The sequence below is a fragment of the Melanotaenia boesemani genome, chromosome 16 (assembly GCF_017639745.1).
Source record: "Melanotaenia boesemani isolate fMelBoe1 chromosome 16, fMelBoe1.pri, whole genome shotgun sequence".
In the NCBI taxonomy this organism is placed as follows: domain Eukaryota; kingdom Metazoa; phylum Chordata; class Actinopteri; order Atheriniformes; family Melanotaeniidae; genus Melanotaenia; species Melanotaenia boesemani.
Window position 1 is genome coordinate 20,885,269 of NC_055697.1, and position 21,748 is coordinate 20,907,016.

At 35.9% G+C, this 21,748-nt stretch overlaps 1 protein-coding gene across 1 annotated transcript; it reads left to right on the plus strand.

The window, feature by feature from the left end:
- The first annotated feature begins 1,078 nt into the window (after positions 1-1,078).
- On the plus strand, positions 1,079-21,204 carry LOC121655925 (carbohydrate sulfotransferase 15-like). The gene is made up of 8 exons (XM_042010854.1): positions 1,079-1,275; positions 11,543-12,167; positions 12,930-13,290; positions 14,559-14,711; positions 17,482-17,638; positions 17,830-17,986; positions 18,911-19,058; positions 19,195-21,204. The coding sequence occupies exons 2-8, from the start codon at positions 11,694-11,696 to the stop codon at positions 19,383-19,385; spliced, it is 1,641 nt and encodes a 546-aa protein (XP_041866788.1). The 5' UTR covers positions 1,079-1,275; positions 11,543-11,693; the 3' UTR covers positions 19,386-21,204.
- Positions 21,205-21,748: the final 544 nt, after the last annotated feature.

The window sequence follows — 21,748 nt, forward strand, 5'->3', positions numbered from 1 at the left end:
GACTCCTTTTAAGGACCCATGGTGATCACCATACATGACAGCTGTTCCAATAACACATATGAGCTGTATACAGTAAAGTGTGTCATTCCACTAACCAACTACAGGTTTTCTTAATGAATAAAGTCTAAAAATTCCAAAAAGAAAAATGTTACATGTTTAAAACTTAGTTTCAAAAACACCCATTTTCCAAATGAAATTACTCAGTGCTTTGCTTCAGTAGCCTTTTCATTTTTGTTTCAAAATACTTTCAGCACTAATTAAGCAAGAATATGAGCGATATCACGGCTAAAGTGTAAATAGGGAGCAATGCTGTCCATCACAGTGAAAGCAGTAGATTATGAATGTCAAGGAGCTCAGAGATAGGCCTGAACAGTTTCCACTGTTCTAGGACCCAAACACAGGCTCACAGGTAGGAATCAAGCTGACGTGACAACAAATCCTTCATTCTAAAGGGCTCAGTGGCAAAAGACTTCAAATCAGGAACACAAGAGGAATACTAGACAGACAAGATGAACATAAGAAGCCAAGGAGTTTATATACAGAAAGAGCTAATTAAAAGCGAGGATCAAGTATGGAAATCAGGAAACAGAAACGAGGTGTAACAGAGGAGGAGATAAACTAATACACAATGGGATAGACAAAGTATTACTAACTATAATATAAATTAAACCAGTTCTCTCTCTCTCTCTCTCTCTCTCTCTCTCTCTCTCTCTCTCTCTCTCTCTCCCTCCCTCTATATATATATATATATATATATATATATATATATATATTCAAGGATGCATTTTTCTGTCAGACTTCAGTATGTCAGACTTTAGTATAATGTATGTCTCACTATAGAGACATGGCTGTTTCTGTAAATAAAGCCTTTTTCGTGTGCTATGGGTAAACTTACATCAGGAAAATCACTTAAACATTATACTGATTTTCTATTAAAATCAACTCAATCAAACCCTTTCAAGGCTGAAATTTAAATAAGATCGGATCAACTCCTGACGACTCCTGCGCTGCTCCACTTGCGCACCTCCTCCTTCTCCCCTCTTCACTCCGTAGCGCGCAGGGGAGCTCACAGTCTGATGGAGACGAGCTCACAGTCTGATGGAGACGTACCTACGATGAAACGTAGTCAGTTTATCAGCATGAACATTAAACGACTATTCGTATACTGTCAAATCGCGCTGAGTCCTTCAACTGGTGGTCACGTTTGCTCTCGAGCAGCTCCGTAAGGAGACGCACACAAAAAAAGAAGATAAAAAAAAGCCGAGTAATTTCAGAGTGAGTATTTCTCCTTCCTAATCATACACTAAAAGATGCATGTAAAATAATTCCTGTTGCTAAAGTTGATTATCCTGATTCTGAGATTGGTTTCTTTGTCTCATTATGAAACTTTTAAATGTTTTATGCGAATTTGCCTTAAACGATGTGCAGCGATATGTCTATGAAATGACCTTTGCAGACAATAACAATACAAAGAAACTATTTTGTCCAAAAACCAGTGGTAGTGTTCCTAAAAGAAAAGACTTTTTAGCCTACTGTTTTAACTAACCGCACTCTTGCACTGAACAGCTGCATAATGTCTCGGTGACATTTCTCTTGGGAGTTGATTTACCAGATACACTGATACACAAACAACACTCTGTAATGAGGCAGAGATAAGCGGTAAACATTTGTCTGCACGCCCTTAAAGCCCTGTGCTTATCCTGTAATTATTGTTCGGTTAAACGCAGCTTCAGCTCTTGTTCAACATCGGCGTGATTCTCATGAAAATTCCTTTCATAATACTTAAAATGATTTTCTAAAGCATCCCAAGATACAAGCAAACTTATATATTATTTTTTCCACCTTCTTTCAAGGGCTTAAAATCTGGAGCAAGATCTGTTGATGTGTAAGACATTTGTGCGCGCACTATATGTGCTTGACATTTAGGTCATTTTCCTCCTGTTTCCAGTCTGTCAAATGGGCTGCAGCTCTGCTCAGAAGGTAGAGCCGAGGTACTGACAGGAAGGCAGATGACCTTTGGACAGGCCAACCTCTAAGGAGTTTCAGGGCAGCTCCTAATTTTTTTTTTTTTGTCAGTTGGAGGAAGAAAGGATTGGAGCTTAATGTAAGGACATAGATATAGTGTTGTTAGTCTGCACACACCCAAGGTAAACTTCACCATGCTGCACCCAGCTCTGCAGCTTGTCTGGCCCGCTGGGCGGGGAGGTTTTAGGTTGCCCACTCTAACCCTTTTGTGGGCCAAATGTGCAGAGCTGCAGAGATGTCAAAGCCATGCTTCTTTTGGTAGGACCCAGTGTTTGCAAGCTTAGGTAATGCTAGAAGTATGAGAGTGGGAAAGGATGAAATGCAGCATATAAGAATGTTCAGACTGAACTCTGGGGGTCCACCACAAATGGAAGAAAATGATTCTGTAATGAAGTATGTACATGTAGGAATGTGGGAGGACTGCCTGATACTGAAGTGTTTTGGCAGCATCTTAGTGTTTCTGTTTTAAGAGTTGATCAGTTTTAACCTAAAATGACAACAAGATTCAGTAAAACAAGACTGGCTCTGTATTGTTTCTGACATGAAAACAGTTTTTGAAAGGATGATTCACCTGCCATTATCATGTTATGTTATTTTTGCTTTATTCGTGATGGTTGATGCCTTTTTGCAGGATTTTTCTTTGGCTTTCACTTGAATCTGATGATGTGTTCTTTGAGCATCATACTCCCTACAAAGATTTTTACTTCAATGTGTTGTGTTCTTTTTCTTTTAAAACTGAGTTCATTGATTGAATGCAGATTAATCACAACAACAAAATTGTTGCCAATCATGTTATTGCTGAATTAAAGGAATTTTGATGTATACTGTGCGAAAATGGTGTTCAGGTGTAGTCCTGCTTGTCACACATTGGGGATGCCTTTTGTTTCAGTGGCTCTGACAGATGATCAATGAGGTTTGGATCTGATGAGTTCAAATCCAGGTCAGGGGCTATACCACGTAGCTGTTTCTTTTTTGGTCTACAACAGTATTTGGGTGGAAGGTATGTGGTGAATATTATTTTGATCCAAAGTTTCCAAGTAGAAGATTGTCCCATGACATGATCATTATTATTTAAGTCATCTGGTTTTAATTCTGTGGCTGATCCATGTGTATGGAGCATATATGAGAACTCAGATCATAGCCAAAGTGGCCAAAATGAAGTTTGGGGAGTATGTGTAGTTGAGTAGGTACTCAAGTCAGACATGTTATTTCACTTAACCTGTGGTCACATTTTTCTTTTTACACTTACAACTGTGCACAATAAGGATATAGCTCAAATGGATGCTAGCACCTGATGCAATTCCATCTTACACATTTTAAAGGTGACTGAGACAACAGTCTGCCTTCACAAGTCTTTTTTTATTCACATTAATGATAAAGTGATCAAAAGCATTTTTAAAGGTATAAATGGATGGTATAAAGCTGCAAAGAGGCGGTGAAAAACTTGTGCCTCAAGAATAAAAGGTGTTGAAATGTTGCCTCCTTGCTTGTGAGACTCCCTTCCTGTTTTTCCCAAGAGGACAAATAAGCTCTGAACTGACTACTCTAGTTAGGAATTGAATTATAATGATAGGTCATACCTTCTGACATAAAAAACTGTGACTGGTCGCAGATGTTCTTTAAATGTCATTTAAAGAGAAAACAAGAACTTAAAATATAATCAAAAGCAGGAGCTTTGCTTGCTGTGAAATAAGCCCTTCAATGGATTCTCTTGTGACCTTTGAGCAGCAAATAACACAATTTCCTGCTCACAGTGATAATGACCCTTAAATTAGATGAGGAATCAGATTGCTGAGAGGACATGCAGAGATACCATTTTAATCAATATATGTGACTGTCACTCATGTCAGGTCATTGCATTTTAGTGAAAAAAATGTATACATGGATTCTGCATGAATTGTTTAGAGGACTCAGTTTTTAAAGACTGCAGAAATTCACTATACTTTTTATAAAAAGTCTAACCCAATCTGTTTAATGATAAATACGCTACAGAGACCAGCATACTTTTAGATTGCTGTGAAAGAGTAGAGCTTATTTAAACTCAAATAAAGGCCACTAGATAGACAGAATACTTTCATTTATCCTGTTTTCTCTCCATAAAACAACTGGATTAGTCTTGAAAATTAAAGTTCTGGAACTGAAATCCCTGATTCAGACCAATATGACTCGAGTTACTCTAAAAATAAAGTTTATTGTAGTCTGTTAACACACTTTGATCAACTTCTTTTTGTCAAAGTTACATGTTTGAATATTTACTTAAAAAAAAGCTACTCTAATTGGATGCATATGCCCTCTAGCCCATAATCCGTGAGTCACCAGGCAAGACAAATATTGTCTGCAATGAATGAGAGCATTATAATCTGGGATCAGGGAGTACTTGAAGTGAAACAGTAGCTGATCTAAAGACACAGTTATTAGGTTCATGACACATAAAAATCACAATCAAAAGGTAAAGATTAAAAATTTAGATTTTTCCCCCTGAACTGTAAAGTATTGCTTTTTTATTTTAAGATATCAAGTATGTTGAGTATGCACACCTTAATAATTCACAAGAGTTGGTAACAAGCACAGGCATGTTACTACAAGTCTTGAAGGAATATTTTGCTAAAAGGGTTTATAGAACTTCTGTAAATCCTTTCTGTACTCCTGTAATAGAGCTGTCTTCACACATGATCAAAAGCTGTTCAACAGCACTGACAATCGCTTTCTTCAGGTGCCTTGGATTTGCACACTTTGCTTCTGTGAAAGACAAGGTTACAACTCAACATGAGACTTGTCATGTTCAAGAAATATTAAAAGCTCTAGTTAAAATCCAGAATGGAAGTTAAAAACCAATGCAATCTTAGGTTATTCTCACATTCAGCACTATGTGCTAGTAACATTCAACAACCATAACAATGAAACCCTCTATCATGCTGTTACACACATAACACTTAACATCTAAACCTTGTGTTAGATTTTATTTAGTTTTCATAAATAAATATCTGGGGGACTTTCAGGAAATGGTTTTGGGAACTACTGTTTTAACCTGAGTACTAATGCTGTATTATACCAACCTGTTTTCTCATTTCTAGGCTGTCAATTTGTCTTTTGGTGTCAATGTCAGTATAGTATATAGCAGATGAGGATATTATTGGTCAAGAGGAAATGTTACGCTGTGTGTCATGATGTGGTTGGTGGGATTTTGGTGGCATGTGCTGTGGAACTTTTTTTCCTAGAGTATTTGTGTGACCACTGCTTTTTCTCACAGAAGGGGATCTTTTAACTCACTAATAATTTAGATTTAGGCACCAAAGCTGACTCAGGACACTGCTGCATAGTTACTGGGACTTGTTTTAGTTCAGGAAGATTGTGGTTCAGTTATAAATGAAATGCTTTTAGAATTTTAACTCTGCAAACTGGTCACAGCCCATCAGCAAAAGATTCTGTGTAATTCATTGGCAGTGATACAGAGCTTATTACATGGCTACAAGGGTTTACTCAACAATGATGATAACAGAGCTATGGCCACCTTCATACTATAATTAGCATGAGTTGTTTTTGTTGGGGGGGAGAGCCTTTGGAAGGAGAGTTTGGTCCAAAGTGGGTGGTATAATACAGTGCCAAAATCAAGACGGCCGTGGAAGCCTGAATAAACCCTTGTTTTTGTGTTTAATGTGTGGTAAACCATTCATATGTAATCACTGGACCACCAATGTCAGATAAAGCTTTTGCATACCAGTTCCCCAGCACTTCAGAAAAATTTCTTCAGAAAAGGAAGCTAATACTATTAGACTATTAACTGTTTGAGCTCATTAACCAGAATTTAAGTTGTCATAAACAGGAATAACACTGTAAGTGGAGCAGGTTGCACTGCCCACCCAGACTGACCCCAGATGCACCATATGTCTTCAGACCTTCCCACCCCTTTTTCCTTGTACTCATTAAACAACAACATTTAAGATGTTGTGTTTCTGTTAATTACACACTAGCTTAAAAGTTCTGCTGTAGGAAACCACTTGTTAGAAAAAGAAAAAGTTAGTGTGAGGACATATATGCTGACCCAAATCCACAAATACAACATGTAATGAAAGACTATATCTGCACTCCAGATGTCAATGTAGACATCTGGTAAAATAAGGTTTAATATCATGCTATGTAGAGCCTGTGTGTCTTTTGTTTAGACTGTGTTTTAACTGCGATAACCTGCTTATTTAATAGTAATTCTACCTTGACATAAATTCATCTTTTCTTTTAGTGGGAAGTGAAAAGGAAAGGGTGGAATAGCCCAGCACTTTATGTGGCATTAAGATAGTTTCCTGAGCCGTTTTTGCTATTGGGATATTTCTTTTTAGCTTCCTGTGTAGATTTAATTTGCAGTAAAAAGGGGCCTTAGAAACAAAGAAACCTGATATACTACAGAGTACCTCCCAGAAAGAAAGAATTGATGTTGTCATTCCTTCATAATACTTTGACCTTAGATTTCTTTTCCGTCCACACAGAAGGTTTTGTTATTACCACAGTTTGGTATCCCATCTGTCTTTGTTTGACTTCCCCATCAACATGGAGGTTGTTTTATTTCCTTTTGTGGCATCAGATTTTTCTTGTCCCTCCCTTTTTCCAGTCCTGGAATTTAGCCAAGTCCCAGTCACAGTGTACTGTTTAGGGTCAGCGTATGCTTAAACACATAAACATGAAGACATGATTTAAATATGTTTCAACAGAGGCAAAAATATGTGTGTGTATAGTGCATGTCTTCTCTCTTTAACACTTTAGGTTTTAGACTCTTCAGGCTCTTTGGGGATGCTTATCAGTTGTTATGAGGCTGTCGTCTTTGCTTCACTGGGTGAGAGCTTTCTGCATCAGGTTATCTTGGCTGCAAGATAGTCAGTATCTGATCGGTTTGCTTTGGTGCATTTAAGTTGCTAAAGTGTACATTTTGTGCATGGCCTAAAATTTTAATGTCATAACCTGCACAGAATTTACAGAAAGAAACAGATGTTTGGCAAACGAATCAATAATGTGGGTGAAAGCTTATCTGATCTCTAAAATGTCATGGTGAGCACAGTCACGTTGTAATATAATATCACCCAAAGAAAAAGACTCACGACATACGCTTGTAGCTTAGCAGTTATAATTGTTCAAATGTGTCTGTAGCATAATTGGTTGTATTCCAAATGAGACACAGCTGTGGTGTATGCAGCTGGAGCTGATTAAAAATAACGAGCTTATCATTTGTCCATTTTGAAGGCGCAACTACCGATAAGGTGAGCCACTGCTGCATATTGCAATTTTTAATTTGTGATAAAAACATTAGCAACGTTAGCATTTCTATTATCTCCAGTGCATAGAAACTATGTAGTCTATAGCTGCAAGAACTGACTACAAATTGTTTATACTAATAGTTTGCAACAAATTTTAGCACCAGTTAGTTGGCTTACTCTGTGATTCCCTGTCTGCACTGTGGTAACATCTACATTGGGGCAAGTGAAGTCAAAGCTGTGACTGAAGTAGTTTATCTAGAGCTTACACAACGCAGATGATGAGAGTGCCGAAGCTGTTTTAGGATTAAATCTTTATAGCTTTCTCCCTGATAAAGCTCTTCCCAATGCAACTTGGTTACACTGAGCCATCAAAACTGAAAAAAACCAAGATATTTCTTACCTATATGTAATTATATATATATATATATATATATATATATATATATATATATATATATATATATATGTATATGTATATATATATATATATACTGTATAGTTGATCCAAACCAGTGATGAACTCAGGTATAATGACTCCAAGTCTTGTGAATTCCCAGCAACCTCTATGTGTAATTAATCAGAACAAAGTTATGATGGAACATTAAAGACTTCTAAAAAGTTTCACATGTTGATAGATCATACCACACCAAAGACACTATTTGTGTCTTGAAAAAACTGTTTTTATTGCACTGGGATGAGATGGGTTGGTCTGTCCAGGGTCACATTCTGGTTTAAATGTGTTTAAATGTGTGGTTTCTCAATATCTAACAATTTTCACCACATTTACTAACAACGAAATTTAATTTTTGCTCATCCAAATAAATAAGAGCTTACTGGCAATTTAGTAAAGGAACTTTAAAGAGACATGCTAAAAAATAAACTTAATCTGAGTTTATAAATAGTTATAAAACTGGCAGAAAAATATTGCTGGTATATCTGTAACTCAATGCTGATGTTTTTTTTTTTTGTGATGAAGTGGTGTCTGTTGTGCAGAAAAAAGTTGTTTATCACTCAGGGTAAAGATATTTGTCTGTCTTGAAAGTAAAACTTGAAATTACTGCTATTCTTCCTTTTGAATATTTGTTTTCAGTAACACTTGAACTGCCAGCCTAAGGTATAGCAGCTATATATTAGCTTATATTTACTGTTGTTTGAACATCTTGTACAAGTGTCCTACAAGAAAGATACATTTTATGGAAAATAATCTTGTCAAGCAGAAAAATTTTAAGTTCTTTTTGTCAAGAATTAATTGTTCTATTCTGATTTATTGTTGTACACACAGGAATGTTGGACAGTTATGAGCAACACGGTACCTGCCTGAGCTCAGTGAGGTGGTGTTTGTCTGAGCTGCCATAGAGTGTGTGTGCTGCATTTGGCTAATAACATGTAACAGTGATTACGCCCATGGCTGTCTTCTGAAAATAAAATGAAAATTATAAAGGCTATATGCACCGCTGGGACTGGGAGAATTAAGTTGCAGACACAATGACGTAGTCTTGTCTGCTTTAAGGGTGCAACGTCAGCAGTATCACAGTGTCCTCCAAACTTCACCAAATCTCTCCAGTGAAGTACAACTTCATCCCATTTGGTAAATTGGACATTTATCTGACCATAGCATACACAGATTCCCCATTCAAAGATGAATATGGTTTATAGTCCATGTTTTCACCACAAAACTATCACGTTTTACCGTGATAAGGTCCTATTTTATTTAGTCTTTTATGTGGGTGACAGCTCTTTGCTTCCGTAAGTCCCATTATCTGTTGGCTATCAATGTATCTAAAACAGTTTGTCATTGCTGGTCCTATAGGAACCATTACCCTGTATGTTTTAGTTCTTTCCAACTTCACGCTCCTGATTCAGATTATTTGAACTACTCATCAAATTCTTTGCAAGTCTGCAGTGAGCCATTCATTTGAGGTTTGTTAAAGTATGGACACCTCTATAACATGCAGGGCAGTGGTTCCTGAGACCATGATTAAGAGACCCTGATCTAAAAAAGGTTGTTTTTCCTGCTTATTAATGCTTATTCTTACACTATTTTTCTCTCATCTATGCTGCTTCATTTCTCCATCCTGTGCTTTACCCTTGATTCAAACAGTCCTCTTTATACACAGTCACATTTCTAAATCTGTCTTTTCTCTTACACTTTGAACATTTTCTCTAACCAGGCCTTAATTCCTCAACAGGAATATTATATCAATAGATACAGATAGCAGAGAAGATGACAATTACCTGGGTTTTAGACATGGAAAGATTATGATAATATATGCAGAGGCATGAAGAAAATGAGATGACAGATCAGTAGGATTTAGTAAAATAACACAACTAGAAAGAGTGTTACACATCATTAAAAAGAATATGAAAATGCATTATGTAACAGTAAAAAAATTACATTAAATTAACATCAGAAACTACAGAACTATTCCATAATGAAGTTGCTGTCACTGACATTTTAAAGCGCACACCCTAGTCTCCAGATATTTCTTTAAATGAGGCTCTCAGTACTTCTAGATGGATCAAAAATAAGTTCTTCCAAACCCCACAGCTACCCACTTAGGCCTGCGGATATCAGCCTGCATTCCTGATAAGTCTGCAAGGGCTCAGATTTGTCCCATTATGAAATCTGCAAGTGTGTGAGAGCTTTTTGTTTGACTTTAGAGGTCCTTTGTGGGCTTACTCATCAAATCTGGGCGAGTGAAGTCTGCGCTTGAGTAACCCCAAATTTATTGCATTTCTCCACATTAAAATGGATAAGTGGAAGATTACATTAAAGCACTTTGTACTAATCATGTACTCATAATTCAGTTATAATTTTACGTTTTTAAGAGGCACTCCAGTAATGTTGTATTACCCTTCCAGAAAGTTTAAATGACTTTAATCCAATTGTAATCCACATAAGGTAAAAAATATGCCCCATATGTCTTGCCCTATAAAACATGTTGCAGATTTGATTTGTTCAGAAACTGTTAGAGTCTCTCAGAAGTGGAAAGGCAAAGCATTGCTGCTCTATGTGTCTGCAATTGGTTCAAAAATTAAAAGTAAGTTAGCAAGTATATAGCAATAGATATGCTACAAGATTTTGTTTGCCTTGATTGACTGTAAATTAATTTAAATATATAATATATTTCTTTTAATAATATATTTTTTTTTGCTTTATTTGATGGGGGGCCTTTGGAATTGGAAAATATAATGAAGTTAGTCAGATGTATCAGGTTATATGCAGTAAGCAGACCACATTTAACAATATAGCAAACAGAAAACATGTTTGTTTTTGGCTTTTCTGTCTCATAACCTTTGAAAAACCTTTTCAGGTATGAATATAGCAATTCACAGCATGGTTCATTGGTATCAGTAACAGATACAAGAGCCTTACAAGGCTTGTCATTAATGATGGCTGTTCCCAGCTGCAATAAATAAATGGCTCTAAGCTAATCTGAATTTGTCATCAACTTTGACAGATTTTTTTTTTTCTTAACTTTGCTGGACTTGTTTCAATGTTTTAATTGCTTGTTTGGCATCCAATAGACCACCAATCTTTTTTATTATACTAAAATGTAACTGTGAGAAGGTTAAGTAACATTAATGTGTGGTTGCATTTCAAAATATACAGTTGTGCAGTAAACAGATAAAATAACTTGATGATTTCATTTCCTGGTCCAGTTCTCTGGAAGAAAAACAAAAAGGAAAAGATGCTTTAGAACATTTCACAACTCAGTGTCAGGAATGTCTTGGCACATTAACTATGAAATAAAAAGGTTTACTTTTTTATTTTTTAAAAATAGTGTGTGCACTTGCCACATGCTTGTCCACTTGTATCAATATATAACTTGACCCTGCCTGTGAAAAACCATGATTATAAAATGGCATTTCCAGGTTAACAAAACAAAGCTGTCAGTGAACTTTCAGCTCAGAGAATTATGGTATGTTTTTAGTTTTGAATTACAGATAAACTATTATTCCAACCTTGAAAGCCTCTCAGTAAAACCAGGCCTTGCATGTGTAGTATAGGCCTCACCATAAAGCCAGGGATCACCATACAGCAGACCACACACAGCTAACCTCAAAGATTTCAGAAGCGCCTCCTGTTATAGAAAAGGATGGTTTGAAATTCATATAGTGGGCATAAGACTCCTTCAAATGCTCCAATATTAAAAATATTGACCTCACTTTTCTTGGCATTATGATATAGGATTAAAATACCTCAAAGGGAAGTTTCCAGCTGCACTGAAAAGCCATGTGTTACTGTTTTAACACCTGCTTCTGTTTTACAGGAAGCCCTGCTGAAGAGTGGGGAGCGTGCATGAAATGAAGACAAACGATGACCTGCAGATTAACACAACCTCCTGTAGGAAAACCTGACCTTTTTTAAATAATACTTTCCTGGCTTCTCTTTCTGTATGCCTACTGTGCTTCTGTGTCAGCATGATGGCGGCAGACTGCAACAATGGAAGTCCCACACAAACGCATCAGAGTCACAGCCTCCACAGCTTGCCTCTGGTTCAAAACTTTGGGAAAAGGTCCGTCAGAACATTTTTTGACTTCAGTCACACAAATGCACCTGAAAATCTGGATGCCAAGTGCATACCCCTGTTATTTTTAACCAACCTAAGCCGCATCTCAAAGGTCAAAGTGGTTAGCTTCCTCCTGGGCTCCACAGTGACATTTCTCATCATGGCGTCGTATGTCCTGATGTGGGACAAGAAAGGACCATTGGTTACTGCCATACCCTATGACCTCAGACCTGTTGTCATCCCAACCAGCACACTCACAGATGAGGTTTCCTTTGAAAAGAGTTTAATAGACACCACATTCCTGGAGACGATTGTCAGCTCCATTCAGAAATACACATCCAGGAAGGTGCCTGATGAAAAGGATGTCATTGGCACAGACTCCCATGTAAGTCTGTGGAGGAATATGGATAAACTACTTTTTTCTATACATTAGCCAAAGAAAATGAATGAAAAAGCTGTTGTTTTCATAGATGTGGACCTCAGGGTATACACACAACAATTCCAAGCATATTATATAAGGCAATAATCAAATAATGAATCTTAAAATACTTAAAAATGTCACCACTGTGACTTCTTTTTTCCAAAAGTGAATTGTAGAAGTCCTCTTAATTGTAAGCACCTTACAATCTAACCAGTCAATAAGTGTTTGGTGAAGCTGCACCATCATTTGCAAGAAACAGTCACTTGATGTTGCCAAAGCCTGGTTAACTGCTGTTATGATCCACTAGTGCGGTTGTACTCTGTTTAATTTATGTTGTCATTGTAGTTTTCCTCATGCATCCTATAATTTTGCAGCTGCCATGGAAAGAACATCAGCACTTAGAGTTGTAATGCTCTAAATCACAATGACACACTGTATGTTGCAACACAAGTGAGTCACATAAGTGAGAAGTTAAGTACCAGTTAGTGGTATTAGTGGTCTTACAAAGAGGCCAAAACATAAGATTTAGTTGCAGAGCTGCAAAATCATGTAATTTTGATGCAATTTTAATTGATACTGTGAGGTTAGAAATGAGAAATGTTGCTCTTAAGTTATTACAGAAAACAGCATAACTTTCCACATAATGATTCCGCTCATCATCACAACATAAACACTATGTAATTTCCACATTCTGTATTGCCTTGTTTGTTTCTCTCTCCTCTGCAGGTGTTTTCAGTATTCCCTCACCATTTCTTGCCTGGCATCAAGAGCCCCTGCTGGTATGAAGAGCTCTCCAATAAACTCAGCGCAGTCTCCGGTATTCCTATCAGGGATCCGTACAAGAGGAACCGCTTTAGAATGTTCTCAAGTAGTTTCAGGAATGTGTGTGACCATTTGAGTGCCAGCTTCCATGAACATCTATCCCACAGAGACGGCAAACATTTTCGTCTGCGCTGCTTGCCGTACTTTTACATCATTGGCCAACCGAAGTGTGGTACGACAGATTTGTTTCACAGACTGCTGATGCATCCGGATGTCAGATTTAACACCATAAAGGAGCCGCACTGGTGGACCAGGAAACGGTTTGGTAAGGGAGAACGAGATGGATGAGTCTTATATGAAAAATGGCTTTTTTTAACTGAACTGTAAACTTTTATGAACAGTGCAGATAAAATAATGGAAATGGGCTTTCCTGCTATTTGCTTTCCTGCAGAGAGGTTGATAATATGATTAATTATAATTATGCACTGCTCTGTTTCTTGACAATGGAAAGTACTTTCCTGAAACCTTGTGGTCATTGTGAGGTTGCTAGGTAACCAGCAGAGACATGGCTAAGAAATGATCCAACAACATTTCAATGCTAACAGAAATGTGTGAGGGTATTTTTAACTGCAAACCTCACTAGAATTACAAAAGCTACATCAGCCATCAAAATCATGACAAATGAGATTAGAGCTGAAATAGATTTAATATGGAAGCTATTTCCACCTGATAGAACAGTTAGGGGTATCAATCCAATTTAACTCGGAAACTAAAATCAAATTTTGTGTATTAGCACAGTATGCAAAAATTCTGGAACAATTATACCTAATAACTGAATTCAAGCATTCAATTGGCTGTACATACATGTTAAAAAGAACATTTCTTATCTTTCATATCTAAAGGTTTCAATCAGGACATAAAATATCATCTAGTTCTTACCAGCTCATAGTTAAATGCAACTTCTAATGAGCAACAACATGTAACATATGGCAAAGTGTCATTATTTATTCTACACAGATAAAGCCAAAACGCAGAAGCAGTGTGTGAACAAACTAAGTAAGAGATTTGCAGATATGTTTCAGACAGATGGCCAAGGTCATACCTCTTTTTCTAACTTTGCTGTTGTGAACTTAATAATTTAACATGCTAACTGAGGTCTTTGGAGTTTGAGATGTTTATGTTTCTTTGCACTTTCTCTGAGCAAGACCTCCACTAATGGTCAGATCAATAACTGTCTTGAATGTTTTCCACTTGTGAATAATCTTTCACATTGCAGAATGAACTTAAAATTGTTTGGTAATTGTGTTATAGCCCATCCTATACTGATGAGCAGCAACAATTCTTCTCTAAGATTATTGCAGATGTATTTCCTATCTGGCATTGTGTTAAAATACGCCTTAATGAGCAGACCTACAAACTCCCCAAAATTCTGCTTTTATAGATGTGGCCACTCTTGTTATGTGAGCTGTTGTTGTTCAACTGAGGAAAACATTACTGGTTATTCTCCTTAAGATTTGTAAATTGATTTAATAACAAAACAGTCCATAAATGAGCCTATAATGAGTGTTATTTCTGGTGTGCCTTGGAGTGCAGGTTACATCCGCTTCAAAGAGGGCTTCCAGGGAAATTATCCTGTGGAAGATTATCTGGATCTGTTTGACTTGGCAGCCCACAACATCCAAGAAGGAGTCAGTAGGAACTCATCTGGTCTTACTCAAGATCACAGTGCCCTGCAAATCATAACAGGTGAACACATGTAAAACTAATTTGTTTGTGTGTGTGTGTAGGAATGATTAAGTGCTTTTAGTATCCATTGTGTCTCAGAAGGAAGAATCTTTTTTTTTTGTCTAGTCCTTCTGTCTTTTATATTCAGGCAAGGCAAGGTTGGCAAGTTTATTTGTACAACACATTTCAAACAAAAAAGGCACTTCAAAATACTTTAGAACAATCTGTGCATGTGTGTGTGTGCGTGCATGTGGGGGATTTAGATAATAAATGAGGGATTTTTCATAAAAGCAGCATTAAAATGCAAAAATCAAAAGCAGGAGAAAAGAAGTTGCACAGTAAAACATGCATGGGCAAGTCTGATAAAAGCATGACCACATGTTAAACAGGATTTAATTAAATAAGTGAAGATGGCATATTGCTTAAAAGCTACTGAGAAAAGAAAAGTTTGCAGGTTTCTATTTTTGAATGGCTGCAATCAGAATAAACCAGGGAGACTGGTTCCAGCAGAGTGCATCAAAATGGCTTTAGGCCATTTTATATTGTGTGGGTTGAACCACTAGATGAACAGCTCCAGCACATATGACACACCTTCTCTTCTTGTACACAATTAACATATCTCTAACACTTTTCAGGCACAGTTCTTTCAGATACGTACAACCAACAAGAAGGGGTTTACATTTAATTCTGTATGTGGCTTGCACACTCTAAAAAATACAACACTGACTTAACTTAAAAAAATTGAGGTAATAATTTGCATGCACCTTATTAAGTACTTGCAACTTACTTACTATTACATATATATTCAGAGACTTTCATAGTTCTACTAACTCAATTTAATTAGTATGGTCAACATGATTTGGATTGGTCTCAAAAAGAATATATATATATATATACATATATATATATGTATATATATATATAAAAGTCTGTACCTACCGAGTGCTCTTTGAAGAGAGTTTCCTCCTTTTCTTTGAGGTACGCCACTAAAGAATGAATAGCAACCCTTACTCCTCCTTTCCACCGAATCATCCTGTAAAGACAAAAACCAAAACACATCATTTAGAGGGAAATAGAACTCAGTGAACAAGAATTTACAAACCCATCAACTTACAAACACAAAATAAAACATTTTATTTACACTAACACATTATTATGAAATATAAATAGTCTTTTTGACCAACATTCAAACAGGTGATATTTGCTATACAGGAGAGAAACTAACTAATCAATCACATTATCACTTTCTAGAAAAAATTAATTCCCTTCTTTAAATTTATTTTTTCATGTTACATTTGCTTTTACCTCTAGTAGCATGTTCCTAATGCGCAGAATTTTCACTTTTGTAGCTCCTCCTTTTGCAGAAACAAGGGACATTATTTTTGGGGAGTACAGGTCCAGTTTTGCCATGAATGTTGTCTCCAAGTTAACGGTGGTGATCCTTCTGAATTCTTGGACAAGCTCAACACTTGTAGTGACAATCATTGCTACAGCTGTTAAGTGACAACGATTTTAAGGTTCTAAAGTAAAACCGAAAACTTGAGGAAGCACATAGGAGACACTAGCTAAAGAGCAAAACAAAAGCAACTTAGCAGAAGAACGTAGCACAAAATCAAATGATGCAAATGCAGCCTCTGCCGTCTTTCCAATTTTCCCTCCCGCTGTAGCAGGCGTGGCCTTGACTTCAAGACCTGTCTGGGCAAAATAACCCTGTCCCCAGCTTTTTAAGTATGCTTATGAAATAAATGAGTTTCACTAACTTGTTTTTTTCCCTTGTTGGAAGAAGGTAAATTTGTTATATTCAAAATGTGTAATTTTTCAAGTTAAGATAATTTATCTTCATTTCTATTTCTATGAACCCTATTAAAATAAGTTAACAACTTATTAGTATGTGTACATGCAACGAAGTATTTTGTGTTGAAAATATTTATTATTTTAAGCTTTACATACTAACCCCATGAATCGTTTCTTAGAGTGTAGTCTGTCCAGTCGGTCAGGGTTATGAAACTTGTCCATATTCCAAAATTTGCTCCACAAAAATCATACACAAGGGGAAAAAAAGCGCAAAGCATATACCAAGCAGACAGCAAGCAGAAATCAAAACAAGTTTATTTAAATAGCGCATTTCATGCACAAAGGCAATTCAATATGCTTAACATAAATAAGGGAACATTTTCAAGAAACATGAAAAACAGATTAAAATAGACAGTTAAAAACTAATTAAAACAACTCAACACTTACTGTATTTACAGTGAATACATTTACTGTTTAAAGCACAGGAAAAGATATGTGTTTTTAACTTGGATTTAGAAGGCTGCTTGCTTTTATTGAATGTCCCATAACTGATTGTAACATTAAAGTCACTGCAATGCTTCTGTGAGGAGCTGCTGGAAATGTTGAGCAAGTCATTTTTAATATTTTCTTTTGTGTAATCATGGGCATTTACAAGTGTTATTACTACTTATTATTACAAGTGTGTACATCTGTGCTCTTTTGTTAACTTTTCTCTGCATGTTTTGAGTCATTTTGACAGCCAAGCATTGAAAACTTGGTTGACTTTAGGTGGAAGACCACTAGTTAACTAGTTCACCAGTAAGATAAAAAAAAAAAAAACTTAAAACTATCCTGTTGCAGAACTCACTCACGGATTTATAAGGCATTATACTCTCCATCTCTTCCATAATTTGACCTGAAACTTTGTTTAACCCTATCACATTCAGCCTGAGGGTCTGTAATAGTCTTTACATTTACAGTATAATTACTGTTAACTGTTGACTTGTGGTCCTAACAGGTGAAGCCAGTGCATCCACTATGTGGGATAACCAAGCTTGGAGCTTTCTGCATAGAAACAGGGAGGAAACAGAACCTCTGTTCATGGTCCAGGACTTTATCCACGCTGTCCAACCTGCTGCCAAAATCATCATCATGCTTCGAGATCCAGTAGAAAGGTACAAAAGACTTCATCCCTGCTTGTATACATGCAGCTGGGATTTTCCCGTGGTTAAAATTTTAATTCTAAAGCGATTTTCTTTCATGTATCATAGCGACAGGACATATAGTCTTTAAGTAAGAATTGCTCATCCAACAATAAAACTTTTTGTCTATCTGGATTAAAACTCTTTTTTCCTTGTGCTTCCAGGCTTTACTCTGACTACTTGTACTTTACCATGGCCAACAAGTCAGCTGAGGACTTCCATCAGAGGGTCACAGAGTCGGTTCAGCTGTTTCAGTCTTGTCTCTCTGAGTGGTCACTCCGTTCCTGCACTTACAATACCAGCCTCTTCAATGTCATGCCGGTTGGTTGAGTGATCTCTTAATTTTGTAACTTTTAATAATAATAATACCTGCTCATATGACTAAGTTAGTTTGTTCTTTATAATATTTTTTTTATAAATAAATATATAAATACGTATAATTTCCTGACCTGACTCAAACTCTGCATATGTTTTAATGGGATTAGGTATATCAAATCAGGCAGGTCTCCCTCAGGAGTCATGATTACTCTTAATCACAACTTGCAGTTGATTTATATTTATACTGAGATACTAACTACAAAGTAGTGTAGTCTGTAAGAAAGCTGATAATTCCTATATATTTTCTAATAAAATTCTTGGATTATACTTGGATAATTCTACAGTTTATTAAAGGTTGTCATTGTTACTCTGGATTGTATTAAATGTAGGCGTTTCTGTTAGAGGAGACTTGGAATCCAACTCATGTTCAGTAAAATAACCTTACATTCAGTTTGTAGCTCTGGTCTGAGGGAGGCAGAAATGAAGATGCTGTAATTTATGCCTTTCAAAATCCTGGTCCAGTTCTCTGAAAGAAAATTGGACTGCTTGCTTTTATATTGTGGTGCCCTCTGGAGGACTGAGAATGTCACTACCTCTGATTAAGATGGAACCTTTGCTTAGCTGTATGGGTCAAGATAGTTTGTACTAATTTATTTGATTTGTTTTCTCCCTTTATATTGAATAGGATAAATGCTCTGTTTCCGTTTTGACTGCTTTTTGTTTCTAACTCTTACGATTTTGCACACATTTTGAGAATTTTAGTGTGTGGCTTAAATAAAAATGTTCATGTCACACAGAGCTTCCAAGTGTCTTTTTAAGTGTACTTAGAACTTGTGTTTTAACGATTATTTAATTGGCCCTCTTTAATAAAGCAGTTGACTAGAAAAGAATTATCATCTTGATTTATGTAGATTTTTTCCCCCACAGGTGAGACTAAGTCTGGGGATGTACTTTGTCTTCGTACTGGATTGGCTAACAGTTTTCCATAAAGAACAGATTTTAGTTCTTCGGCTGGAGGACTATGCAGCCAACCTTAAAGTGACAATGAAGGAAGTTTTTGATTTTCTAGGTGTGGGTATGTATCAAAAATGGTACAAAACCATGCATCACAATAAAGTCATAATTTTGGACATTCTGGGTGGAAAAAATCTTGTATCTCATTGGTTGTATATTTATTTACCTGATGCTCCCCTTTTTTATCTTCTTTGCAGGCTCTCTGTCAAGGATGGTGGAGACAGAACTGACTAAACGGCCAATGTCTAACACCCGGCGAGCAAAAGACAGAAAACTTGGGCCTATGCTTCCAACCACCTGGAATTTCCTAAGCAAATTTTACCAACCCTTCAATGAAGAGCTGGCCAGAGTGTTAAACAACAATGCCTTCCTCTGGAGTACCAGCTGAAAGAGCTCGAGAACAGATAAAGTTAAATTATGTTGAATGATTAGAGCACGACCAGGAAGCTAAAGCTGGACTTTCTGCACAAAGAAATTAATTCATTGTCGAATCATATGTGATATTTATTTGTTTTTGAAGCAATATGAATGAAACAAGTCAAGAAAAATAACTAACAGGGTGTTTCTTAATTTAAAACACAAAATACAGAATTGAATATTAAATGGTTGCAATGTCCTGAAATGAATTTGACTTTTACATAAATCAAAATTCACCTCCATCCTCATGGTTTATTTCCCTTGAATCTTGTTATCAAGATACAAAAAACAAACAAACAAACAAAAAACATTTTATACTATATAATAATTTACACTATTTATAAATTTCATCAGTCTGAGATAGTCAACAAACCTTAAATGCAAAAGGAACATGACGTGTGTATAGGCAACAAGTTCTGTTTTAAAGTAGACAAACAGCAGGGTGCCGGGTGGCCAACCCTAAAATAAAAAAAAAATAGTTAAAACTAATTTCCTGGATTTTTCCATCACCCGAACTCTTGGATAATGTAAGGGGACAGGTTATGTCCAGTTTCCCCTTTTTCATTCTCCACATTTTCTATTTTTCATTAGATTTGATAATTTTTCAGTGGATTAGACTGAAATCACAACAGACATTAAAAGATAGGAAAAAAAAAACAAAACAAAAACCCCAAAACAAAGCAAAAACAAATAAAACCAAAATCAATTGTCCCAACATACAGTTGCTAAAACTTAATAAACACCACGTTTAAAAAAAACTTTCACTGAAATATGAAGAAGCATTGCCTGAAAATCAATTTGTCACTTTTCTGTACCTGGTGACACCTAAAACTGAGCAGTTCTAGGAGAATCAAAATAATAATGTTTTGATGACTGTTTTTTTTTTTACAAATTGATCTGATGTATATTTATTTTACAGTGTTCTAGTAAAATGACAAATAATGGCCTTTTTATGTATATTTGTCAGTGAATACATGGACAGCAATGTTATGCGGCTCTCATAGAGCTTCACATTTTAATAACATGGTCATTATACAAGATTTCATAAATAAATTAAGCTCAATAGATTAAACTTGGAAGATTTCCTCCTGTGCAGATTTACATTCACAGGCTTTTAATAGAATATTTAGTACTTCTTGTTGGTCAGTGCTTGGAAATTATACAATGTTTACGCATTTATTTGCTTGGTGGAAGTTTCTAAGATGACAGTTTCATTATTATTTTGTTTTTATTAATGACTTAATGTCATATTGTCTAACTGTTGCTTAAGAGACATTTTGAGCAACGGTGTGGGAATAAATAGGGTTGGTTTGTGAAGATGTTTAGAAAGTTGGAATTTTGTAATTTGGTCTATCAGATTATTTTTCACTTGGCTCAAATATAAGCTAGCCTAATTATCAGTTAAATGTACAATGCAAGTGATTTTTGAGATGGTACTTTCAGGCCCTGCTGAACCCCTGGGAGATGGATGGGAATATATGCATGCCATTTAAAAATATAAAAAATTTAATTTGGTTGCAGAAAGATGACTTGTTAATTTTCAGAGATTGCACACTAGAGGGCGCTAAAATACATATTAAAGCTCCTCATCAGACACGAATTACTCTATAATGCTCTTTCTGTGGCACACCCCCTGTTTTGTATATAAAATATGACAAAGTTTGTAAGTCTTCTCATAAGGACACATAAATTTAAATGACCTTATAGATTCACCAAAGCATACTCTATATGGATATGCTGTTTGATGCATTTAGCAAACCACATCATAAACCATGTCACAAGGATGAAATTAAAAAACAAGAGCCAACAAAATTTTGTTTTAATGAAATCCAATCCAAACCAAAGTGACCATGGTAAACAATAATTTAGTGAATATGAAACATTCACATATAACATTAAATCATTTCTATGTAATCTAATCTACAAGTGAATGTCCCCATGCACTGTGATCTGTTGAGGACACCCTGTTGAAGTGGTTAAATGAAAGGTTAAATAAAATTTGTGTGAAAAATCATTTTATGGGTGAATTTTCTTATGAAATAAAGAGAAAAACATATACATTCCTTTAATTTTGGTTTATTAAATGTTACATGATGTGTTGATTTGTTGTCAGTACATTAATGATATAGAATAATAATTTCTATGATAACAGTAATGAAATAAAATGGAATAAATACATTATCAATCCTCAAAGGGATATTTTTAGGGGAGTTACAAAGAACACGGATCTAATTTGAGCTGAAAAGTTGCAGGAATTACAGATTTGTTACTGTGTTGCTTTCAATTTAAGGACATTATGCTCTTGTTATTTTGCAAGTGATTAAAATACCACTT